The following is a 27,403-nucleotide window of genomic DNA, read 5'->3' as shown; positions in this document are numbered from 1 at the left end:
GATGCTTTTAACCCTAATCAGGATAAAAGTTCTCATTCCCAGGAGAATCAAACTTGTGATCATATCAGCGCTGGCGTCAACGTCACTATCGAGGAAGCATAGTGAACAGTTAAAGATCCTAAAATATTTGTTGAGAACGTCCCCAGTTGGGTTTCTCATATTGCCAAACTGTTCTCTTAGGAGCTCTTTCTTTAACTGGAAAGTTTTTACACGAGAAATTTGCTGATATGACACAATGGTCAGATGTGCCTAGAGGAGATAGAACACTAATAGTGTACTTACCAGGGTCAGAGTTAAGAAACAAGTCAAGAGTGTTTTACCACGTCCGATATTCGAGTGGGCTCGTTAACCAGCTGAATTAGGTGGTTCAACTCAGTGAAGATCTTAGCACATTCTCCTTCTGGTGTTGTCTGGCCCGAATATTGAAGCCATGAAGAATTGTGTACATTGAAATCTGTTCTCTGAACTTAAAAATAAAAATGCCTTGAATGTCCAAAATGTATAAAAACAAAACTAAACATTTTAAATATTCCCTAATCTCGAAACAAAGTTAGGAATTTTTGATTTCAAAACTCATTAAGTCATAAATCTGTAGATGACTTTTGACTTAAAAAAATCATAAGTAAGTGACATATAACTTAAAAAAACTCGCAACTCTGTTTCGAAATAAAAAATCTAGAAATGTCAACACAAAATTACAAACCCAATCTAGAAACTTATTTAACATATATCATTTTGCTGTAAGGGCCCTAAAATTTTCCTTATGCTGACGAGAGCAACGAAGTTGCGAGAGTTGGAAAGGATCTGATTTATGAGACAAACTAAAATAAAATATTATTATGATTCAACAATTTCTCCTCACTTTAACCTAGTTGATTTAATTTATAAATTTCCCAGAAAAACACAGTAATATAATATTTTCATCCCAATTAAACGACTCTTCCATTTGATTCAATGTAGAAAAATATAACTATTTAAACACTTTCTATTAAATAAAATTAAAGCTAAAATACGATCCAACTTTACAAAATAATATTTCAATAACTTTAAGTAACAATTTTTATTTTATAATTTGTTTTTTTTTTTTTTTATTTTTGTTTAGGGGTGCAGTGATCAATTCGATTATTTTACCATGATTTTGTTTCAATTAAAAATACAAAACGAGCGAATATGCATGTTTAAAAAAATCAATTTACGTTGAAATAATATGAATCATTTTTGTTTTCGAATGTTGAAGAGGGATTTTCTTTTGTAGTTTTAAAATTTTCTCCAATAAATTAAAATAAAAATGCGACAAGGAAAATAAACAAAAGGTGCATTTAACAAAAAAGTTGCATGTGACAAATAAAAAAAAATAAACGATCACGGTTGGAATTGCGCAGAGAGTACTTAGGAGTAGGTCAGATCTGATTGTAAGCATTTTTTAAAATTACATAAATAAATAAATAAACGGCTTTTTGTGGACAATATTATGTTTTTTGTTTAAGTTTTTTTTTTAAAAAGTGCAAGCAAAAAAATATAAACTTTTGCTGTTTTGTTGTCATTAGCATAAATTTTCTTTTTTAATTCTAGGCAAAAATAAAATAGAGAAGAAAAATGCTTTCCGGTTACGGGTTTGTGCCAAGTTTCATTAGGAAAATTATATGAAATATATTTATAAATATGTATTTTGTAAGCTATTATAATTTTGTTAATCAAAAAATATAATTTGAATAATTATCTTGGTTCCATTTGCTAGCTATTTATAAAACTTTTATCATATATAGATTCAATTAAGGAGATTTACTTATGTATGTTCATTTTTTGTTTTGTATTTATTTATAATTTGATCTAGCACATGCCTTTGCTGGAATATTATCTCGATCATCCTTAAATATTATAGTTTATTATATATTTACACACATATTCTGTTTTTTTTTTAATAAATATATTTGTATTCATAAAAAAATGTTTTTTTTTTTTTATTTTAAAGCTGACACTTAGATATATAACTGATCAAGATAATATTTCACACGCATTTTTAATTTTATTTTTTATTTAAATATATTTATAGAATTTAAGACACATTAGGCTCCTCTTAGCGTATATACGTATTATTATTCAATGTATAAAAAAGATATTACATAACTAAAATCAAAATTAAGTATTATGTTGTTATTATGTTTTTTTTTTTTTTTTAAGTTTGGCACTTGTAGAAATCATTTTATATTACGTTTCATTACTTAAATCAGAAACAGAAAGTAATAATTTTTGTTTTGTTTAAATTTTTATAATTATTTGCTAGAGAGGAAAATATGCAAATATTTTTGTTTTTTGTTTTTTTTCGAATATACATATTTTTGCATGTATTAATATCGCAATTTAATAAGGCTAAGGGATCTTTGCTTTTTTTGTATTTAATATCTTTATTTTTATACATAATTAAAGGGAAATTAAAAACTTCATGATTAAAGGAATTACAAAAAATGCTTTAATTGAATAAAAATATTGTTTTATTTTATATATATGTTTTTTGTTTTGTTCAATAAATCTCCTTAACTTAATAAAATCTATTGAGGTCGACATCGACAACATTCGTCTTCTCAGTGTGACAATCCTTAGGATCGTCATGATTGTTGATAGAATTTGGAACAATATCTTGATCATGATCAATATCGATACAATTGCTTTCATCATGGTTATTTGTTTGCATATCATTATAATCGATCTGATCCCACCCCTATATCCACGATTCCTACATGGCATTAAGTACTCTCCTACTACTCCCACCGCCTCTATGTGGACTATATTCGTCACGATCGCGTCGACTTGAGGATGGTGGGGGTAGTGATGCATCTCCTCGATCTCTATCACGGGACGATGACGGGTATCGACGATCATCGCGATCATGCATCAAATCGATATCGTCAACACGTCCACCACCACTCCGACTATGATGCATACCTGATGTGGAAGATGTTAGATGATGATGGCTTACAGCACCGCTCATTTCTCTAGCTCCAGCTCCTCTAGTATAATCAGCACCATAATTTCGTTCATCTAGAAGCTCTTCGCTATTGAGGTCGTAATGCATTAGATCACGTTCGCGGGCATGAAGACGATCACGTTCACGATCTATTCGATCAACTCGATCAACTCGATCAACCCGATCGAAACGTTCGCGATCGTAGCGTTCACGTTCTCGATCGTAGCGATCGCGATCACGATCACGTTCTCTTTCGTGTCGTGTAGATGGTTGACGTCGATTATGATGATAGGAAACACCTAAATAGGAAATTATAGATTTTATTAAATATAATTTTATTAATTCAATGAGGTTTTAAAAGCAATAAACAAAACCAAAAGGATAATAACAAAACCAACAAACTTTTAGGGGAAAACCAGTGAAACCAAAGTTTAAATCAAACCAAAATTTATTATTATCAAAGGAACAAATTAGCAAATACTTTGTTTAGAAGGTAAAGTATGTAAGTATATATTGTTAGGTAAGATAAAAAAACAACAAAAAAATTGCTAACAAAATTGTTGTAAAGTATATAGGTATTTTAAACATATTATATAGGTATATGTGTAAATATAGTTTACTATGTATTTTAATGTTTCATTTTTATGATTGCATGTAAGTATATATTTTTTGGTATTTTTCTTCCATGCAGCTTATTTGGGTCAACCTTTAGGTATTTAAAAAACACTATTTACGTGGATTAAAATCAAAAAACTTATGTAAAATATAACCACATGAATTTTATATATACGCTTCAAAAGTTGAATTGAAAAAGCATGTTTACAAATCAAACAAAAATTATTATGATACAGCTATATCTACTCTTATATTATACTATGTATATAAGTAAACTAACGTCGACTAAGGATAGAAGGTACTAGATAAACTTTATATTATATCAAAAACCAATTAATTTATTACATATTTGTTTTACTACAAAAACGATTGGGAATAATCTATTAATTTTCAGGTGGATGCGTTTTCTTTGTTTCTATGCTTGATATCTGTTAGCTTCATCATATTAATAGTTTGTGAATTTTTATTTTCCTATTTAGATTTTCAAGCTAAACATTTGTTTTAATAAAAAAGAATTACATCAGTTCTTACTTTTGGTCTACAAAATTGCTGAAGAAGGTTTCAAAAACATACTTCGTTAAGAAAACGATAAAATTTAATTTTTTATCCAATTTAAAATGATCACAAAATAAATGGTTCAGTTAAAATTTTGTATTTAAAAGTTGTATGTATGTGAATTGAATATAAATTTTATTTTTTAAAATTTGTATCCACAGAAATAGTCTCACTATTGACTATATTTGACCTAATAGGACATGAATTTTTTCGAAAACTAAAACACATTAGACGCTAACTTTGGAAAGTAAAATTATCAACGGTTTCATAAGTTTTCCAGTTAAAGCCTAAAGCCTAGTACATACTTGTGAACCATCTCGTGAACCCATACAAATTTCAGTTTTTGGTTCACCCGTGAACTTGCTCGTGAAGCTGAGTGGAGAACAAAGTGGAGAATTTTCGTTCACGGGCAATTCACGTGCAAAATGTACGGGAACTGTTGGTGAAGCTGAAGTCAAATGTTCACAACGTGTACTCACAAGTGTGTACCAGTGAGCAATTTCAAAAGTTCACTTTCTCCACTGGCGAACCGTTCACTTCACGAGGAAGTATGTACTAGGCTTAATACGCAGCTGAAGTGAAACGATTTTTTTCGGCGGTCTCCAAATGCAGAGCAAAATGAAAACAAAAACCACAGCGGAAAAATATTTGTGGAGAGTTCGGTCAGCTGACAAAAACAATTGACAAGTTTTGACAGTCAGCTGCTGGTAAACAAAAGTGAAAAAGAATTCTATTTATTAACATTTTGTTGATCAGTTAGAAATTGGTTCACCATTTCTGCAGCTATATTACTTCAGAGGCTCGCAACGGCTGAATTATTTCTGCTCCAACTTCAACCAACGAAGTCAGTTTCTTTTTTACCTCCGAAGAGATATCAATTTTTTTTTCTTCGGTTTATTTTTTGGAAGTTGAAGTTCACTGCTGGTCTTCATCACTTCTTGCACATCACCAATACCATCTTCAACATTCTGAGTTTCTGGTTCAGAAATGTATTGTTGGAACACATTAGACAAATCCATTTTATTTTAAATTTTAAATCAAATATAAATTAAAGTCAAAACACCGAAAGTCACGAGTAAACATTTTTTTTTTTCAATAAATATGCCGGGCAATTAAATTGAGAACGAAAAGAGTGGAGAATTGTACTAAGAAATCTAGTACAGCTATCCACTAAAATGACACATTTCGTCGTTCAGCAGCTTACTGAAAAACATAATGGCTGAATCACAAACACACTTCAGCTTTAGCTTCGTCTGCGTTACGATAGGCCTGCTTTGAGGTTGCTTTGAATGACATTTCTATTATTTCATCCCTCCAAAGAGCAAATATTTTGTTTGTTGACATTTTTTTACAGCTGTTGAGCTGTCAGACAAAGCAAATGTTCAGATAATTGAACTAGAGCTGCCGTTTAGAGTCACATTACGTTATTTTCCTTACGATTGTCAAACGAAACGTAAGTTCGAAGCTCCATTGTGATAGCATGCATTGAATTCCTATGGTTGAACTCGTAAACGTCAGGCGAAGCCGAAGCTGAAGCGTGTATGTGTTTCAGCTTTCGGCTTAACGGAAAATTAAATTTAAGAATAGTTTAAGAAACAACTTTTAATAAAATTTAGCCTCTTTCTGTTTGATATTTATTATTTTCTAGGAATCGAATTTGTACGTGTAGCTGTCATCATGTGGGAAGCTGTCAAATAAGAACCCTCGTGGATTTTTCATTCCATAGCAAGAATCAGTCATAGAAATTTAAATAAAAAGAATTCATGAACTAAACTTATAAAGTCGTTTTTCTCTTTTTATTTGGTTTAGGTCAGAACATGCAATGCAGGCGTGCAGTTATTTGGAAAGTTGGAACAACTTCAACCATCAATAGTGTGGAACAATTATAAAGAGCGCATGGAGTTTTACTTCGAGGCAAATGGAACTACAAACGAAAATTCCATGAGAGCCATTTTTCTGTCCTGCGTTGGGGAATCAACCTATGAGACAATACGATCGTTATTAAATCCACTGACTCCAAAAGATGTCTCATTCTATGAAATTTTAGAAAAATTGGATCGTCATTTAAATCCAAAGCCCAATGAGATAGTTCAGCGTTTTACTTTCCATAAACGAAGACAAAAGAAGGACGAGACACGATCGCGGATTTCGTAAAAGACCTGAGGAAGTTGTCGGAGCACTGCAATTTCATGGAGCTTGACAGTATGTTGAGAGACCAAATAGTGTGCGGAGTAGCGGATGAAACGTTACAGAAGCGTCTTTTCAGCGAACAGAAATTGGATTTCAAGCGAGCGTATGAAATGGCAACAGCCCATGAGGCTGCCCATCGACATGTGATGGATGTTCGAGGTAAAGCTTAGTACATACTCCCTCGTGAAGTGAACGTTCGCCAGTGGAGAAAGTGAACTTTTGACATTGCTCACTGGTACACACTTGTGAGTACACGTTGTAAAATGCGGAAATCAAATGTCAAAGCTTCACCAACAGTTCCCGTACATTTTGCACGTGAATTGCCCGTGAACGAAAACTCTCCACTTTGTTCTCCACTCAGCTTCACGAGCAAGTTCACGGGTGAACCAAAAACTGAAATTTGTATGGGTTCACGAGATGGTTCACAAGTATGTACTAGGCTTAACATGGAGGTTATGGCGGTATCTGCAAATAAAGCACCTGGACACGCGCGGTGTTATCGGTATGAAGGTAACCATATTGCAGATAAGTGCTTTTTCAAGTATACAAACTGTTACACGAAGAGACATTCTAGTCGGGCATGTTTTAAAAAAAAGCTGCAGTGCACAAACAGCAAGATGTCCATGTAGTAGAAGGCGGGATGTTGAAAAGGAGCCCACATCGAGCGATAATCCGAATTATTTTTTTGAGCTAAACGCTATCCAAACATCGTCTTATCATCAGATATTGACCAAAGTATCGATAAACGGCGTGGAGGAATCTTTTGAGGTCGATTCAGGTGCAGCAGGTATGGTGATTTCGGAAGCCACCTGGAATCGCATTAACTGCGAAAATAAGAAGCGAAAACCTTACAAACTTGGTCGAAGGAGAAATTGCAGGTCCTGGGATCGACTATGGTGAATATTATTTATAATAATAAAACAAATTTGTCAGTTCTTGTTATTGTAGGTGGTGGGGGATGTTTGTTGGGCAGAGATTGGTTTGCTGCTTTGGGCATCACGATACAAGGAGTTTGTGCTATGGAATTGGAGATGGAGACTGGGAAGAGTGTTAGTCTGGTGAAAAAGTTTCAGAACGTTTTTAGCGAAAATTTGGGGGCATACAAGGGCCACCGATTTCGATTGAGGTTGTACCTGGTTCGACACCAATTTTCTTCAAACATAGACAATGTCCTATTGCATGGAAGCCAGCTGTGGAACAATAAATTGCGAAACTTGTCAAACAAGGAATATTAGAACTAGTATTTTTCTCTAAATGGGCAACACCAATAGCACCGGTATCCAAATCTGATGGGTCTATTAGGATCTGCGGCGATTACCGCACCATTGTAAATGAGGTTATTAAAACGAATGCTTATCCTCTCCCGCTATTTTCGGGGGTAGTTGCCGCAGGAGGACAAATATTTACAAAGCTTGACCTGCAGCAAGCTTATCAACGGCTAGTGGTAGATGATTTTTCCGCAGCTTTTAACACTTAACACCCACAAGGGTTTGTATAGAGTACGAAGATTGCCATTTGGAATTTATGCCGCTTCTGGGTTTTTCAAAAAATGCATGGATACATTGTTGGTCGGTATAAAAGGTGTTAAAGCATATCTCGACGACATAGATGAAGCCGAACACACACATAATCCGAAGCCAACCTTACGGTTTATAAACCGAAGTGTCTATTCGCAAAACGAGAAATGGATTTCTTGGGATTCCATATCAGTGGTAAGGCCATATGACCAAATAAGGAGAAAGTTAAAGCCAACCATTTTGCTGCAGTTCCCGAAAATAAGCAGATGTTACAATCATTCCTGGGGATATTAAATTTGTATAATGCATTCTTACCCCAGAAGGCCACTGTTGCAGAAAAACTACACCGTTTACTAGATATGAATGTGAAATGGGAATGGACGAACGAGCATCAAACCGTTTTCAATGAGCTCAAAGCTTTGCTCGATTCCGAAACCCTGTTCATACATTATGTATCAAAGTATCTTTTTGTCAAGCGATTTCGTTTTGGAAAGACATTTTCAATTTATTTTGATTCAGTTTATTGAGTTGAATCTTTATTATGGAAAGGGGGAAATTAAGTTACAATATTTTTAAAGATAATCAAGAAAATAAAAAGAAAACTTCTGCACGAATCGCGCGTAAGTACCTAACAAAAAATCTAGATTTCTGCACGAATAATGTTAAAATAATCTTAATAGAAAGTTAATCTAAAAAAGGAGCTATTGGCTTCATGAGTGGTGATCACAATGCTTCAAGTAAGAAAACAATGTCATTGAATCATTCAGGGCTATAAATATTTAAAAAGTTATTTTGATGGATTTGTTTTTTAAAAAATTATTGACAGTGAGTTAGATTTTTCTGTCAGTGATGGTGACGAATATATATACCTGATGATTTTTCGGATAGCGAAGAAGGTGGCTACACACCACAACAGTTAAAAGGCCAGTTTAATCAAGAGTTAGATGGTTCAGCAACAGCTACTACATCACAAAACGCAATAGAACAATCACTTGAGGCAAATGAAGAACCGTTAAATCCAGCAATAATAACTCGAGTGAATAGAAATGGAAGCAGGAATGAGGTTCGAAAATTTTATGAACAGGTGAAACGAAATTCACAGGTACATAAACGTAGAACCATAGGCTGCAAAGACGAAAGTGGAAACATCATAGTGGAACCGCAGTCAATGCTGAGGATATGGAAGGACCACTTCTGCAGACTGTATAACGGCGACGAAGAACTGAATTCCGCTGTCAGGCAGGATGATCCATTCAATATAGACGACGAAAGCCAACAATCCCGTCCTTCCGACTTAGACGAAGTAAAGATTGCCACATCTAAGTTGAAGTCTAATAAAGCCGCTGGAGCAGATGGTTTGAATGCCGAGCTCTTTAAATTAGCTGGGGATAAGCTGGTTAGGAGCATGCACCAACTTATCTGTAAGATATGGTCGGAAGAAAACATGCCCGATTAATGGAACCTCAGTATTGTTTGCCCGATCCTGAAAAAAGGAGACGTTCTAAACTGCACCAACTATAGAGGAATAAGTCTACTTAACATCGCCTAAAAAATCTTATCTGCCGTAATATGTGAACGTCTAAAGCCTATCGTCAACAACCTGATAGGTCCTTATTAGTGTGGTTTTAGACCAGGAAAGTCCACAGTTGATCAAATATTCACATTACGACAGATCCTGGAAAAAACTCAACAACACCAAATCGAGACCCACCATCTTTTCATCGATTTCAAGGCCGCATATGACAGCATCTACAGGGACGAGCTGTATAGAGCTATGTCTAGTTTTGGCATCCCTGCCAAACTCGTCCGTTTGTGCAGGATGACCATGGAGAATTCACGCTGCTCCATAAAGGTTGGAAACAACTTAACAGAACCTTTTGATGTCAAAAAAGGCTTTAGACAAGGTGATGCGCTGTCATGAGATTTTTTTTAACATCGTGCTTGAAAGAATAGTGCAGAGCTCACACGTCAACACTAGAGGCACTTTCTTTCAAAAGTCTGTCCAATTACTGGCATATGCTGATGACATTGACATAATCGGAAGAACTCAGTGTGATGTCAATGGGGCTTTTGTGAGTATTGAGGCAGAGGCGGCAAAAATGGGTTTAACGGTTAATGAGGGCAAAACAAAGTACATGCTGTCGTCTAGAAAGGACATACAGGCCCTAGTTCACACAGGACTGTAGCGCCACCTTAAGTAAGTAAGTAAGAATAGAAATGGTAAGTTCAGTCTTAAGTCACCAAAAAAAAGCTAAAAAACGAGCAAGAAATCCACAAAAGTGGAAACGAGGGCCTAACGCTTTATTGAGAGAACTGGGAAAAGAGTACACGACAACAAAAGGAGTCGTTGTTGGAAAGTAAAATCCAGCATTGGGAATATTACGCAGAATTGAAACTTGTCGCTACTCCTGCTCACAAAACATAAGCATTCATCAAAGAAAAGAGCTCTTATCAAGTTTCTATATGCTTGATGTAAATGTGAAAAATTCTCTGCTATTACAAAAGCATTAAACGCAGAACAACAAGCCGCAAACAAAGTAAATTCTAGTAAGGAGAGACAGTTTTCGTTTGAATATTATGTTATTGTTGGTGGAAAAATAGTAAGAGTATGTAAAACTGCTACGTGTTCGCTTTACCAGATTGGAAAGAAAAAACTTGACGTGATCCAAGGTTAGATTAAAAGCTGAGAGTTTGCCGCCCAAATAAAACTCCAAGTGAAGTAGAAGCTTTTGCATCCCAGCACATAGGTCAATTCCCAGCTGAAGAATCCGATTAATCTCGAAATAAAAACCCGCATAAACTATATCTTTCACCATTGCTGAATATTTCAAAAATGTATAACCCCTACCTTGAAAAATGCACTCAAGAAGACAAAATTGCGGAATTTTTGGTAAACAAGTCTTACTAAGGACCATTTTTAATACGCAATTCAATCTGTCTTTCCGCCTCCCTAGCAGTGATACTTGCAGCACTTACGATTCTCGTAAAACACGAATAAGCTATAAGTCACCATTCGAAAATTAGAAATTTGATCGCGAAAAAGCTCAGTCCGATGCAAATGTTCTTTATATTACTTTCGACCTACAACAAACCATGCCGTTGCTTAAACTCACAACTCCAAAAGCTTTTTATATGAGACAGATGTAGTTTTATAATTTAGGATTACATGTCATTACTTCTGATGCAAGAAATGTGACATGATCGAGGAAGCACAGAAGTAATGAATGCACTCTTTACATTTTGTCAGCAATGTGAATTTGCGAAGAATAGAAGAGCTTTAATAGCGTGGACTGATTCTTGGCCTGGACAAAACAAAAACTTTTTTTTAAAACTGTCTTTATCAAGTTCTAATTGTACTTACTTGACTCTTTCGATGTCATCGACCATAAGTTTCTGGAAGTTGGTCACACTTACTTGGATAGTGGTCGAGATTTTGGAAGAATTGAGAAGGAGTTGAGGAAAAACGAAACCATATATACCGCCGAACAATACAGGGATATCATAAGAAGCGCTAGTAAGAAAAATACTTTTGTTGTTAATATGGAAAACCATTTCGGTTCGCTGGCCGCTTTGCAGGATAAGCTTAATGTCCGCAAAGTAGCAAACAAAAATTTTAACGACAAAATCAACTTTAGGGACAGTGTCAAATGGATAGGTGTTACTAAATACGGCTCATATCCCTACAAAGAATGTTATGATGAAGATGCATCATTCACAGAAGTTTTGATAGCAAAATGAAAACAAATTCCAGACAGAACCCAAGTCTTTTTTCTTAGAGAAAAAAACCAAAACACTATCAGTTGAAAAAATTAAAAATTTAAAAGAACAATGCAGTTTATTCTACTTGAGCATCAATGGTTCTATGAAAAAGCTCTATCAGAATCTTCAGACTTAGCAGAAAACAAAACTTAACCCATTTGTTATTTCTTTGAAATAAATAAAAAAAAATGTGTTGAAGAAGTAGTTAACTGCACTTTTTGAGCAATGTTATCCAAAAAATGTATCTTAAAGCTATTTTTATTAAATGAAGTCCTTATATTTTTAGAAAGTTTCAGTTGTAAGCCCAAAAAAGTTCTTATCAAGATACTTTGAACTATTATATCTCAAAACTTCACTAATGTCACTTAAAGCCTTCTTCATCTGAAAATTCCATTGAATTCCCTTTAAAAATAGTGTTTTTTTGAATATCAGTATGAAAATACTTTTTGGGGAAACCTATTACATTGAGCGTTTTCTGTTTTTCAACCTGAAAGAAATTTATTCAAGTTCTTAAATAATAAAATGTTAAAGGTTAATTAAGCTTATATAAAAACCAAACTTTCAAAAAAATCACTTGCAAGGAAACTGCTTAATTTCAGCGTAAGTTTTAAGACATTCCTTGGGATTGTATCAAACATTTTGTTTTCATTGATGTTTTCTTTTAAAATTAAAATCTTGTTATTATTATATAAAATCTCTTATCCAGTCTTAGAGTATCTGATACTTACTAAGAACTTAAAATTGATATGTGTATTAATTTAATTTGTTTTCTTTTAATTCGAAGACATATTATGTAAACATATTTAGGTTATTAAAGATGTTTAAAGATGCGAACATCACCAGGTGTAACTATAAAATGAATTTATCAACAAAACAAATTAACACAATTATTCAAAATCATTTTTGGTTAACAATAAATAAACAAAAAAAAAACAATGTTCATGATAAAATTATTTAAGCAAATGTTAGTTATGTATAAAAGGTTTGAAAAAAAACATGGTATATGCATTATTGCATGAAGTTCCTTTTGATTCCAAAGGCTTTCTTTTAGAAGATTTTTCTCCATCTTGTGAGTTTCAATATGAGGACATCACTCTCAAAACAATGTTGCATTCACACAATGATTAGTGTTAGTAGAAAAGAATAAAACAATGTTAATAGGGTTTGTACATTGTACAAATTGTATTATAATTATAATATGAATTATTTTTTCAAACTCTCAGCACCTGGAGACATTTTTGTTTTGTTTGTTTGATGTAAAGCAGTTGGACTTAAAAATTTATGAAGGATTTTGCTTTCTTAAACTAAAAAAAATAAGGTATGTATTTCGCTTGGAAAAGAGTTAATATATCGAATAGGATCCGGGAATATCATCTGGAGTAAAGGCTGGAAAAGAATGAAATGTTTGAGATATTTGAAATGTGTTTTGAATAATTTGTCAATAGGTTGATTTTTTTTGTTTTAATTTGTTGGAAATGTTAGTTTAATTTGGCCTATATTCGTATAATGTTTATAGGAATTGCTGAAGCAAATATCAAAAAGGAATTCAGACAAATTCTGAAAACACTCTTACACAGATTGTGTATGGTCTTTTGTTTCTCGAAAAATTAAACTATTCGATTTGTTAACCAAAGTGTTTTTTAGTCTTATAGTAAAATACTTAAAAAGTCTCAGATTAATAGCCTTAATATGCCCTTAACCGTTATTCTGTAAACCATATCCTGAGATTACTTTAATTCAGAATGCTATAAAAAAGTTCAGACAATTTTGTTTCCACACATTTAGTTGAATTTAACTTTATTATCAAGAGCAAGAAAAAAGGTAAGAATTTCGTTACAATGACAAAAAAATTAAGAAACTTCAGACTTGACCAATGGTGTGAGGGATTTTAGCTAAATATCTACAAAAATGTTTTTCTTCCAATTTATTCTATTCAGGGATTTGTCTATTTCTTAAAAATTAAACGATGATAATAATTTAATGAAATACTTTGAATTTTTGTGGACCTAAACTAATTAGGGCTATCTACTTCTATAAGGTTTGATATGCTTTTATAGGTATGACCTTAAGTCTATATTTATAAGCATTTAACACTGCAGACAAAAATAAGCTCTACGTACAAAATAATACATAATTATTGTGATTGAAATACAAAATTAAATTAAATAGCAAAAGAGTGTTTAACTTTAATAGAATAGATAATACTTTAGAGAAAGAAAAGAAGAAGAATTACGTTTATTGTTATTTTGATTTTTACCTCGATCCCTGTCCCAATCTATATCCCTTTCCCTCTCCCATTCTCTCTCTCTTTCTCTTTCCCATTCTCTGTCCCTTTCTCTTGCTCTTTCTCTTTCTCTTTCCCTGTCTGTTCTGTCTCTGTCTCTTTCTCTTTCTCTATCAATGTTTCTTTCATTGTCTCTTTCTCTTTCTCTGTTTGGTTCTCTTTCATTATTATATTTCTCTTCAGGGTTTTTATCCTGAATAGCATCCTTTTCCCTACTTTCAGCTATTTATAAAATTAAACAAAAATAATATATTTTGTTTTTTTTTGCTTTTATACTTTTATTTATTTTTGTTCAATGTTTGTAAGGTTTAAATATGTTTTTATGTTTATATTTGAGAATTGTTTATGTGGAAGGGTTATGAAAGGAATATATTTTTTTTGTTGTGGAAAAATTAGTTTATAAATAATTGTTTGTTCAAAAAAATAATAATATTTTTTTTTTTAAATAAAAAAGGTTATCAAAAAATTGAAATGAATAAGACTCGATAGAATTGTATGAAATCTTTTTGCTTTAAAATTATATGAGCGTAGAATTTCTTTTATAATAATAAATTGTTCTTTATAGAAAGAACTCTTGGTCATTTACTTACCAGGTGGTGTTGGACCCATTCGCGCTTGTTCCGCTGATGGTGATGCTTCCTGAGATTGCAAAGGTCTTGGTATCGAAGGAGCCGTTCTGATATCCGGATGGGTTGCTTTCCAATACGTCTGATGAACATAAATAAACAGAGTTTTATTTTTTGTTGAAATAATAAAAAAAAACATAATTTGACTTGATTAAGCGCCATATTTGTCTCATAATTTGATAATATTGCTTCAATTTTAATTTTTTTAAATGGAAGAAAGAAGAAAATAAAACCATTACTCTCTTCCATCAAAACAGGACAATGACCTTTTGAAATATAAAAACCCAGGATTAATTTGACTACGTGACCTATTTAGTGGTTTCTTCTTAAAGTCTTTAAAGTTATTTCGATATTGACAGATCAGTGGCCACAAACCATAACGACGAAAATAAGTTTTGTTCATAATCCTGTTCAAAATATCAAGATCTATACCCTCTCAATTTTGTGCGTCTGTATCTCAAACAGAAGTTATAAGCAAAAAACCTAACAACCTCAGTCAATTTTCAAAAATTTCCAAAACAACTCAACTCAAGAAAAAATAATTTTTGTATAACGTCGCTTCGGTTTCATAACTCAACTTAAGTTCTTTAAGTATCTTTAGTTTGCTTTGCCATACAAACATATCTTTAGATAGATTAATATTAAGATGCGTGTCCATTTGAGAAGCTCGAGAGAAACTCTCGGAAGACTGTTCATTTGAGAGCCAAATTTTAGAAGTTTTGCTAACGGGAATTCTCTGCTAAAATATTGAGAGTTTTCTTGCTGAGAGTACTTTCATAATCGTGTCCACTTGATAGATTTCTTCTGCTAGCATATTATCAGTTGGCCATGTATTCTATCCACACTGATAACTTCCCATCCCGTCTGTCGATTTGCATTGCTTAAAAGTTCTGTAGGTTTTTGTGTTTTGTTAAAAAAGTTGTCAGTTTAATTATTCTAAAAGATTTAAAAACTACCAACAACATTTTGCACTTGATGAAATAGTTTGATTTCAATTTTTTTTTTTGTACGACGAGATTACTAGTCGAAAAACAATTTTTACCAATTTTAGTAGCATTTGATTTTATTTCTTAAAAATGAGGCTGGAATGCGACCCACACTTATAACATCCCATCCCGTCTGTCGATTTGGTTTGCATAAAATTTTTCTATATGTATTCGTATCAATTTTTACCAACTTTGCGTACTATTTTTTGTAGATTTTATTTTTTATGAAAAAATGGACTGTTGGATTTTTATATAAAAATTACTGAATATCGAAAACAATATTTTCTGTGAAATAAAATAAGTTTGAAGCCAATATTTTTAACTTTTGAAAAGCTATTTGAGTCAAAAGTCCATTCGATTTTTTCCAAAATTTTACTGAATGTTTACAACAATATTTTTTGATATATAAAATTAAATTAAAGCCAATATCTCTAAGTTTTGAAAAGATATTTGAGTCGAAAATCAATTTTTACGAACTTTTATTCATTTTTTTAGGTTTTTATTTTTTGTAAAAAACTGTCAATTCGATTTTTCTCAACATTTTCAATGTTGAAAACAATATTTCTTATAAGTAAAATAAGTTTGAAGCCTTAATTTCAAGTTTTTGAAAAGATATTTGAATCGATATTCAATTTTTACCAACTTTGAGTAATGTTTTTTTTTAGGTTTTTATTTTTTGTAAAAAAACTATCAATTCGATTTTTCTCAAAATTTTATCAGATGTCAAAAACATTATTCTTCGTTGCACAAAATAGTTTTTGTGGTATTTTAGTCGTAACATTTTTTTTCAGTTGTTTTGATTTATAAAAAAAAACGTTAATTGGATTTTTTTTTCAAAAAATCACGTTACAATGTGTTATAAAAAATTTAATTTAAGTCTCTAGCGTTTTTGGTTCGTAAGATATTTAGGGTTAACCAAAATTTTCACCTTTTTTTTCAAACTGCTATGGTAAAAAAATCGCCGACGCAATTTTCTTGAGTGCCCTTTCTGTATCATTCTGCCTTATTATCTGTATAACGAAATTTATTTGAAATCGACATCTCTTCTGGTTCTTGAACTATGGACGACGAAAAAAACGTCGCGAACGTACGGACGTACGCAGACATCTTTATTAAAATCTTTTATTTTGACTCTAGGGACCTTGAAACGTCTAGAAATGTCAAAATTTTCAATTTGACAAATCGGACCCATTACAATAACATCCTATGGGAAGCTATTTGAGTCGAAAGTAAATTTTTACCAAGTTTTAGTATTTTTTTAGTTTTTTTTTTGTAAAAAAAACTGTTAATTCGATTTTTCTCAAAATTTGTTAAAAACGTAATTCTTCGTTGCACAAAATTGTTACGGAGATAAACTTCCTATAGGAAGTTAAAAATGTATTTTCAAATAAAATTTATATGAACAAGACATAGTTTCCACTGCTTTGCTATTTTTACTCTCGACAGCTACTCGCAAAATACGAACTGTGTTGGTATTCCGGTATCTCGGATAGTAGTAAACACATGTGTCCACTTGCGAGTGACTTTCAAAAAGATCGAATGTCGAGAGTAATTAGTCAACTTTCCGCGAGCTACTCTCCAGACTTTGTCCACCTACGAGATCACTCTCGAGAGCAGCTTGAGAGCGACTCGTAGCACGTTTACTCTCAAATGGACACCCAACTTTACTCTGCATTTTCTTAAAAAAATATTAGGGAATAAAAACTTAAGTCAAGATAAGAAAATTATAGTCTGTCCATAATTAAAAACTGCCGTTATCAAGTTTTTCTAAAGTCAACATAGGCTGATATGCCCCAAATAGAAGAAAAATTAAATTTTCTTAACTTGAGATAGGCTGTTATGGAAAATCACCGTTATGATAGATGATAGATTTAACTTTATTTAAGCTCTTCTGGCAAAACCGAACACATTTCTTTTAAAATGATAAATAGAGTTGGGCCTGTTATGCCATATTTGAATTTGAAAAATCGCAAATCTAAGTTCACTTCACACGCTTACAGCATCATGGATGTCCGAACTTTCTGAGGAGCTAACATCGACTCGGACCACTACCTCGTCGTAGCCAAGGTAGCACTTCGGGTTTCCAGAACCAATGCAAAACAAGGAGGTACTGGGAGAAGGTACAACGTCGAACGGCTACAATAGCCATAGATCGCCAAATCCTTTTCCGACCGAGTTACAAGTAACCTCTCTCGAAGTTCCTTGCCGCCAACACAATGTATCGCAAACCAGTGCCAACATTGCCAAGATGCAATCAGAGAAGCCGCCTCTGATGTTCTGGGTTTCAAGCAGACACCACCAAGGAACCCCTGGTTTAATGAGGAATGTCGGCAGGCAAATGCAGCCAAACAACAGGCACGCAAAGCGCCGCTACATATGAGCTCTATGAGCAGAAGAGGCGAGAGGAACACCGACTTCTCTGAAGGGAAAAAGAGAGGGAATGAGAAGCGTGCGGTCGAAGATGTTGAGAGGTTTAAAAGCAGGAATTAAGTTCGAAAGTTTTATGAACAGGTAAAACGAAATTCACAGGTACATAAACCTAGAACCGAAGTCTGCAAAGACGAAAGTGGAAACATCATAGTGGAACCGCAGTCAATGCTGAGGATGTGAAAGGACTACTTCTGCAGACTGTATAACGGCGACGACGAACTGAATTTCAATGTCAGGCAGGATGATCCATTCAACATAGACGACGAAAGTCAACAATCGCGTCCTCCTGACTAAGACGAAGTAAAGATTGCCATATCTAAGCTGAAGTCTAATAAAGCCGCTGGAGCGGATGGCTTGAATGCCGAGCTCTTTAAAGCAGCTGGAGATAAGTTGATTAGGAGCATGTACCAACTTATCTGTAAGATATGGTCGGAAGAAAACATGCCCGATGAATGGAACCTCAGTATTGTTTGCCCGATCGTGAAAAAAGGAGACCCTCTAAACTGCACCAACTATAGAGGAATCAGTCTACTTAACATCGCCTATAAAATCTTCTCATGTGAACGTCTAAAGCCCATCGTCAACAACCTGAAAGGTCCTTATCAGTGCGGTTTTAGACCAGGAAAGTCCACAGTTGATCAAATATTCACATTACGGCAGATCCTGGAAAAAACCCAAGAACACCAACACCGCATATGACAGCATATACAGGGACGATCTGTATAGAGCCATGGCTAAGTTCGACATCCCTGCCAAACTCGTCCGTTTGTGCAGGATGACCATGGAGAATTCACGCTGCTCCATAAAGGTTGGAAACAACTTAAAAGATCCTTTCGATGTCAAAAAAAGGTTTAAGACAAGGTGATGCGCTTTCGTGTGATTTTTTTAACATCGTGCTTGAAAGAATAGTGCAGAGCTCACACGTCAACACTAGAGGCACTTTCTTTCAAAAGTCTGTCCAATTACTGGCATATGCTGATGACATTGACATAATCGGAAGAACTCAGCGTGATGTCAATGGGACTTTTGTGAGTATTGAGGCAGAGGCGCAAAAATAGGTTTAACGGTTAATGAGGGTAAAACAAAGTACATGCTGTCGTCAAGAAAGGGCCTACAATACCGACGTCTTGGTCAAAACGTCACCATCGACAGACGTAACTTTGAGGTAGTCAAGGACTTCGTCTGCCTAGGCTCCGCTGTAAACGCAAAAACAATACCAGCGCTGAGATCAAACGCAGAATAACTCTTGCTAGCCGCTGTTTCTTTGGACTATGAAAGCAATTGAGTGGTAAAGTCCTCTCTCGAGGGACCAAAGTGTTGCTATATAAGACCATTATCCTCCCCGTCCTGCTATACGGCGCAGAAACATGGACTATGACAAAAGCGGATGAAAGCACCTTGGGTCGCTTTCAGAGAAAAGTTCTTCGTGTTATCTACGGTCCCGTATGCGACGCTGGCGAATGGAGAAAAAGATACAACCGAGAACTATGAGCTGTACCAAGATCTGGATGTAGTCCAGAAGGCCAAGATCGAGCGAATGTACGACAACGCTTCAGCCAAGAAAGTCTTCTCAGCCCAGCCCCCAGGTTCAAGACGACAAGGAAAACCGAACCTAAGGTACAAGGACCAAGTGACTGCGGATGCCAGAGCGCTTGGTCTCGGTGACTGGAGAGTGCATACGAGGAATCGTTCACGATGGAAGACTGCAGTATCTCAGGCCGAGACCCTTCATGGATTGTGAGCCAGAGTAAGTAAACTGGTTTCATTGAACTTAAACTGGCCTTAGTGTGTCTTACTCACTCACGGACAGCCACTTTAACCTAACCTAACCTAAATCTTCAAATAATTCGAAAACTTCGTCTTCTGAAAACATTTTATTAATTTTAACGTAAGGGAAATGTTAAGGGATAGCAAGACGTTAAAATCGTTGAAATCATTTTATTATAAATTATGACTTACGTCTAAATACTCAGCAATGTGTTCACAGGCATCTTCTAATTGGTTTTCATCTAAAATGACATCGAACATTTCCGGTGGACATTGGGCTAATTTTTCAGCGGCGACCATTTGTACGGATAAATTTTTCGCCTGGGATTTACCACGTGATTTGATTAATCGCTGTAAAACCTACAAAGAAATTTGTATAAGTAAAATAATAATTTAAAAACAATATAAAAACAAAAACTCACCTTACTACTACTAATTTTTAAATAAACTATTGTTGGAGCTAGTGAAGTTTTTGCTAATTGTGACGGATGATTGATTGTATCACAATCGAGTACGACTAATTGCAGAGTCCTCGCCAATTCAAATATCCTTTCGATCTCCTCTTGTACTTTGGATAGGCAATCGGATCGACTGCTGGATCGCTCCATAATGGCACGTTTTGACGGATTGTTCATTATGGAACGTTTCGCTAATGAAATATCCGCCATAACACGTGTTATTATTATTTTGCCTTCGAATCGGTGCTTGAGAAAATCGAACAGAGCCTTTTGCATCATATCCGTGACTTCGTAACCCTTAAGGCTTGGACCCACTAACACAACAGGACGCATTGATGGCACAACGTCATAAGGTGATGATGTCTCTTGCTTCTTGAAGAACGGTTTACGCTTTTCCTTTGTTGGTGGTGTGGCCAGGGGTGTTTTGCCGTGGCGTGATGGTCCCATGGAATCTGATTCGTCGCCTAATATTAGTATCAAGAAATACGAATTTTTTCTCTGATGAAATTGTGAATCTACTCACTACGGCGCCATAGTGATTAATTTTTGAATTGATTTGATTTGATTTGAATTTGATTTGATTTTTGATCATAATTATTTTGTTTTATTTTTTTTTAGTATGTGAGAAAAGTTAGACTAAAATGATTTATCTAATATTTGATTTGTGTTTATTGAATTATTTGTTGTTGTTGCTAAATTAACTAACTATAGGTATGACTAAAGGGAAGTTATCAATTTGAGAGATGATGTTGCATTAAGTTATAAGTTTGGAAGAAATATATGAGATCATGTTAGGAAATCAATTTTTAACTCTCTGTTTATGAAATTGGAGTGCTTTGCAGAGTTGATTGAAATTGAAATTGAAATGACAGAATGACACAGAACTGAGATGATTTAAATACATGACAAACACCTTAGTATTGAAGAGGACTTTTTTTTGTTTTACTAAGAAATTATTGTTTGCTAGAATTAATAAAATTCAGCTACTTAAAGAAAAAAAAGCTCAGTGTTACTCATAAACTAGCTGCTAACGAATTTCATTTTTGCAAAACACAAACTTTAAGCAGATATAATTTAGGATTCGAAAAATATAAAACCGTGCACTGAAGCTATAATTTTTTAATTTCAAAAGTCAACATTAAACAAAATATATAAACGAAAGAGTATATTAGCATGCGTGGTTGAGTTAGCCGCCTATCGTCTATAACGAAGGCACTGTGGAGGACTGTGTACGAAATGTAAAGTGAATTAAATAAACTTAAAAGTTAAACCAAATTAAAATAGAACTTAAAATAAATAATAATAAAAAAAATACTTAATAAAATAACTTCGAAAAGACGATGTGTAAAATTCAATTAAAAAAATTATGTTTTTGTTCATGTTTTGGTGTTTGGTGTTATGTGGATAACTGTTTATGAGAGTTCTAAGGCCAGGACTTAGGCGAATAAAATATGTATGTATATATACATATATATAAAAAAGTCTGTTTTTGACCCTATTCCTAACAAGTACCCATTAAGTTAAATACTATATAATATTACATGCTCAGCGGGAGAAAGCGTAGACCTTTTTCACCTCTGCGGTGACCATCGGGTGCCTAGTACCTCAACTGGAGATTGGGTTCTAACCCCAGTGGACAGTTGTTTGGGGGCGGGGGGGGGGGGGGGTTAGAGAGCTGTTTCCACTAAGGCACCTCTCCTACTTATTCGGAGCCCAGGCCTGTAAGGAGCAGTTTATCTGGCTCCCCGTGCTTTAAGTTATACTAATGATCTGAACTTCCAGGTTGAGGCTTGTGCCGTCGGGGTGACTTCCTAACCACGTAAAAAATACTTTTAGTTGCGAAGCACCAACAAGCCTCGGATACGGACGGAATCCCTGTTGACAACCCCAAACGAAATTAACAGACCACGTGCAGCCGAACAATTAGCGGAAGCCCTAAACTGAGCGAGCGCATCACGACAAAAGCATCAAGGCTAAATTCGCTAACATAAGCCTAATATGCGCGCATGCCCCAACAGAGGAAAAAGATGAAGACACCAAAGACATATTCTTCGAGCTCTTGGACAAGACATATGAGCAGTGCCCTGGCTATGCCATTAAAATTGTGTTAGGAGATTTTAACGCCAAGCTAGGAAGAGAAGACATCTTTGGTGGCACAATCGGGAGATACAGCCTGCACGATACCACCTCCGACAACGGATTCAGGGTACCAGCTACGAACCGAAGCCTGTAAAGACGATCAGGGGAACATAGTTGTGGAACCGCAGTCTATGTTGAAAATATGGAAGGACCACTTCTCCAAATTATATAACGGCGATGACGAACCGAATTCCGCTCTAATTCTGCCTTCCCGACCTCGACGAAGTCAAGATAGCTATATCTAAACTTAAGTCAAACAAAGCTGCTGGAGCTGACGGCATCGCTGCCAAACTATTTAAAGCAGCAAGCCGAAATAGTAGGGAGCATGCACCAACTCATCAGCAACCGATGAGTGGAATCTCAGCATAGTGTGCCCGATACATAAGAAAGGAGACCCTCTAAACTGCGCCAACTACAGAGGCATCAGTCTCCTTAACATTGCGTATAAGATCCTCTCTGCCGTATTATGTGAACGTCTGAAGCCGTTCGTCAACAACCTGATAAGTCCTTATCTGTGTGGCTTCCGACCAGGAAAGTCCACTATCGGCCAAATATTCACGCTACGGGTGATCTTGGAAAAAACCCAGGATCGATACCCACCATCTATTTATCGATTTTAAAACCTCGTATATCAGCATCCATAGGGCAGAGCTCTTCAGGTCAATGTCTAGAGAATGCGCGCTGCTCTATCAAGGTCGGAAAAGATCTCACCGATGCATTTGATGTTAAAAAAGGTTTAAGACAAGGCGATGCATTGTCATGCGACTTCTTCAATACCGTTCTGGAAAGAACTATGCAAAACTCAACCGTCAACACTAGAGACACAATCTTCCAAAGGTTCATCCAATTACTCAGATACGCCGATATTATTGACATAATTGGAAGATCAAAGCATGATGTCAGTGGAGCGTTTTTGAGCAAGACCAAGTATATTCTGTCATCAAAAAAGGACATTGAACAACGACGTCTTGGACAAAACGTCACCATGGACAGCTACATATAACTTCGAGATAGTTAAGGACTTTGTCTACCTAGGCACCGCTATTAACACAGACAACGACACCAGCACTGAAATCAAACGAGGAATAACTCTTGCAAATTGCTGCTCGTTTGGACTTAGAAGGCAATTGAGACGTAAAGTCCTCTCTCGAGCATCTAAAATCACCATCTATAAGACACTCATCATCCCAGTTCTCATTTATGGCGATGAGGCCTGGACCCTGTGAAAGAAAGATGAGAGCGTCTTAGGATGCTTCGAGAGAAAAAATTCTTCGGGTGATTTTTGGTCCCGTACGCATAGATGGAGAATGGAGGAGAAGATATAACGACGAATTGTACGGGTTGTACATCGAAACTGACCTAGTTAGCAGAATTAAATTCTAACGGCTTAAATGGCTAGGCCATGTAGAGCGAATGGAGATCAACGCTCCAGTGCGGAATGCCTTCAAATCCAATCATAAGGGACGGTGCGACTCAGGTGGAGTACGCAGGTGGGTGAAGACCTCAACCAACTTGTAGTGGGAAACTGTACACAGCTAGCTAGGGACCGAGCTGGATGGAGACGCATGTTGGTTGAGGCCAGTTCCGCCCCGGACTTTAGCGCCACCTTAAGTAAGTAAGTAAGTAATTTTAAAGTTTTGTAGTGAGTTATCTACAAGTAAGCTCCAATAGTAAGTAAGTAAGTAATAGAGTAAGCAGACTGAAAATGGCAAATAATAAGTAATGTTATTTTAATTCTGGCACCTTCCTATATCCAGAATATAAAAGAACATTTTTAAGCGGTGCCCAAGAACTTGTCTTTATATTAAGTGCGTGACCTCCCTCCTTCTGAATAAAAGTCTGGATCCACCCTCGATTCCTCCTAAAATCCCCCCCGCATATTTTCGATAACATTCAACAAAGTTTAAAATGAAATCTGTGTTTTTGTATTTGCGACAGCTGAATCAAATTAATGAAATCATAATATTTTTACAGTTTTAAAAAACCTAATATCTTTGGAAATCTCTTTTAAACTCGGTCTACCATTTGGAAATTGCCTCATTCCTGAGAGCTTTTCAGTTTAAGCTTGGCTTGTAGAAGACTAGACTAAAAGCTCAAATCTTAATGGGACATATAAATGTATAAGTACCTATTGAGTTGTGTCATGTTGTGTATATGTATACGGTTATGTATAAATGTGTAAATAAGAAAATATTATATAAAATGAAAAGTATTCAAAACTTGAAAAAGGGGGTCAGTTACAGCTTTTATTGGATGCGAATGAGTGGTTTTAACTAAAAAAATACATCATTCTTTATCAGATTCGTTTTCAAGGCACTCAAAGCTTCATAGATCAAAAATATTAAATTAAGAATGCCAATCACACTTTTACCCTTTTAATTTTTGGGTACCGCTCGCTTTTGTTCTAGTAAAGTACCTTCTATAAAATGATATTGACCTCTAAAACCTCCAAATGCTTGTATCATAACTAAATTCTGATATTCTGGAGGAAGAATGAGGTTAAATTTTCTATTAGAGGGTTTGAATCGACTATGAAGCAATGGCATAATCCCTCAAAGAGAAAAGGCTACAAATGTTGAATCTCAAGATCTATGTTGCCAATGCTGTGATGACATCTTTAGGAAATTACAGGAAGCTTTTCTTGCAAAATTATGAACTATGACTCCAAACTTGTTTTTGCTCATCCAATAATGGCAAAGAATGATAAGTTCAAAATTTAAAGCTCGCTTAACAGCGGCCTGTTCAAAAATCCGCTTATTGGAAAATCCTATAGGAAAGCTTAAAGTTTCAGTTCAATTGAAAAAAAAAATATAATACACTGTTTAAGTGCATGTCTCCGAGTTCATTGCCACTGGTTAAAAGGCTTGTTCAAATGTTGGAAGAAATCGAATATTGCCTTGGATACGTGCACCTTGGTAGAATAAGGAGTCTTAAAGGCCTTGCACATGAGAGCGAACAACGAATGAACGATGGACGAACAAACGTCATTTTACACATTTCAAAAAGTCAATTTCAAACAAAAACACATTTTAATTATAAGAAACTAATTGACACGATGGTTAGTGCGTTGGACTATCATGCGAGAGGTCTTGGGTTCGACCCCTGTCTATGAAACATGAAGTTTTTTTAACGGGTACTGCCTCCTGCGAGGAATTGACAAATTCTCCAAGAGTAATTCTTGTCATTAAAAGGGCTTTCTCAAATTTGCCTTTGGGATTCCGCTTAAAAACTGTAGGTCCCTTCCATCCCTGACAACAGTACTCGCACACAGGAATGGTTGAGAGTTGTCAGTCACTAGGCCCTAGTTCTCAAACGGACTGTTGCGCCACCCAATTTATTTATTTAACCAATTGACACTTGTGTTAGAATAATAAAATTTGCATTTTGTTCTCTAAAACAACACAATTTTGTAAAAACAATTTGGTAGTAACGAATTGCAGTGTGTTTGCTACGAACTGTCAAACTCTATTCGCGTTCCACAACCCATCCACACTGCAACGAATAAATTGTTCGCGCTCAACTTAACCTCAAAATTATACCTTTCTCCAATCTGCAAAGTCTAGATAATGTAATAGAAAACTATTCATGATACCACGCTCTACATCCAGCTGACAAGGCAAGAGGTGGATCGGCGATTCGTATAAAAGAAAGCTTAAAACATTATGAAGTAACCAAGATTACTAGTGAAGATATGCAGTAACAACCATTAGTATCGGTATGAAAAAGAAAGAGTTAAAGATAGCAGCTATATACTGCCCACCAAGGCGCTCCCCGACAGAAGAAGACTATACAGATCTATTTAATCTTCTTGAGCATAAATTTCTTGTTGGCGGAGACTTCAATGCGAAACACGCCCATTGGGGTTCAAGACTTATATCAACAAAAGGCAAAAGACTTTTATAAGCAGGCTGTAAATACAATTGCGAATTCTATTCCTCCAGGTCGCCAACTTACTGGATTTTCTATACTAACAAAATACTAGACCTTATTGACTTTTTCGTAGCTAAAGGAATCAAACGAAATCACATTAGTGTCGAAGGAAATTATGACCTGTCATCAGATCATACTCCAGTGATTCTATCACTAAGTGAATCCGAAGTACTAGAAAAAAAGTAATCCAAAGCTTGTAAATAAGAAAACAAACTGGAGTGATTTTAGAGAAAGGCTTTAAAGTTTTATAAATTTAAGATCTCCCATGGATACAATCGAGAAAATTGACCATTTATTGCTGATGTGCAACATGCCGCTGAAGAAAGTACTCCAACATTTTCTAAACGACGACAAAATGAAATAGAAATATGCTTTAGAGGTAAGAGAGTTGATAATAGAGAAAAGAAGAGCTCCAAGAAAATTGCAAAATACTAGATTTCTAAATGATAAAATAACGTTTATCCGTAAGCAACAATCTTAAAAAAAAAATTTACAAATTAAAAAATGATTCACTCAGTACATTCCTCAGGAATTTAACGACTGATTCTTCAACCGATTTTTCGCTATGAAAAGCAGACAAGCGCCTGAAAAGACCGCAGTTACAAAACTCGCCCTTGAAATCTCAAGAAATCTTGTAAATGTTTCTAAGCCATACTCATCCAATGCAGCTGAAAATAGCTTACAGTTTGTTGATAAGATAGATGAAAGTGAAATACGGATTGTAAGACTTAAAGAAATAAAAAGTATGTGTTAACATCAACTAATAAATAAAAAATCACCAGGTTACGATCTAATTACTGCTCAGGTTATGAAAGAAATGCCATTGAAAGCCTTCATAAAACTCCAATATATAATAAATGCATGCCTTAAGCACCGGTATGTCCCGCTCCATTGGACCATTATACCAAAGCAAGGTAAACCACCTGAGAAGTGACGGCTTACAGACCAATATCGCTTATACCAATTATGGCAAAAGTTTTTGAAAAACTGCTTCTGAAGAGACTTAGCAAAATCATAGAAAAAAGAAGGTTAATCCCAAACCATCAGTTTGGCTTTAGAAATAAACATTCCACTATAGACCAAGTTCATAGAATATTGGATGTAATAGAAAAAGCCTTAGAAGAAAAACAGCTATTTTCTTAGATGTTGCTCAAGTTTTTGACAAGGTTTGGCATGAGGGAC

General features: G+C 35.0%; 1 protein-coding gene across 20 annotated transcripts in view; it reads right to left on the bottom strand.

Annotated features, from left to right (window-relative positions):
• Positions 1-514: 514 nt before the first annotated feature.
• The window catches only part of LOC129952571 (voltage-dependent L-type calcium channel subunit beta-1), a 76,389-nt gene continuing 49,500 nt past the window's right edge, over positions 515-27,403 (bottom strand). For 8 of the 20 annotated variants that reach the window (XM_056065218.1, XM_056065219.1, XM_056065205.1 and 5 more), the window contains 5 exons: positions 20,117-20,616; positions 19,887-20,054; positions 14,476-14,593; positions 13,859-14,107; positions 515-3,264 (listed from right to left, as the gene is read on the bottom strand). In XM_056065218.1, coding sequence (XP_055921193.1) covers positions 2,735-3,264; positions 13,859-14,107; positions 14,476-14,593; positions 19,887-20,054; positions 20,117-20,616 — 1,565 coding nt within the window. In that variant the 3' untranslated portion in view covers positions 515-2,734. Of the gene's footprint in view, positions 3,265-12,329; positions 12,451-12,827; positions 12,988-13,858; positions 14,108-14,475; positions 14,594-19,886; positions 20,055-20,116; positions 20,617-27,403 lie in introns of those variants that run through there. The other 12 variants (XM_056065209.1, XM_056065214.1, XM_056065211.1 and 9 more) reach the window with 8 other exon arrangements.

This window comes from Eupeodes corollae, chromosome 3 (genome assembly GCF_945859685.1).
Source record: "Eupeodes corollae chromosome 3, idEupCoro1.1, whole genome shotgun sequence".
NCBI lineage: Eukaryota > Metazoa > Arthropoda > Insecta > Diptera > Syrphidae > Eupeodes > Eupeodes corollae.
Note: the sequence above shows the minus strand (reverse complement) of the source record. Positions and strands in the feature narration are given on the sequence as shown.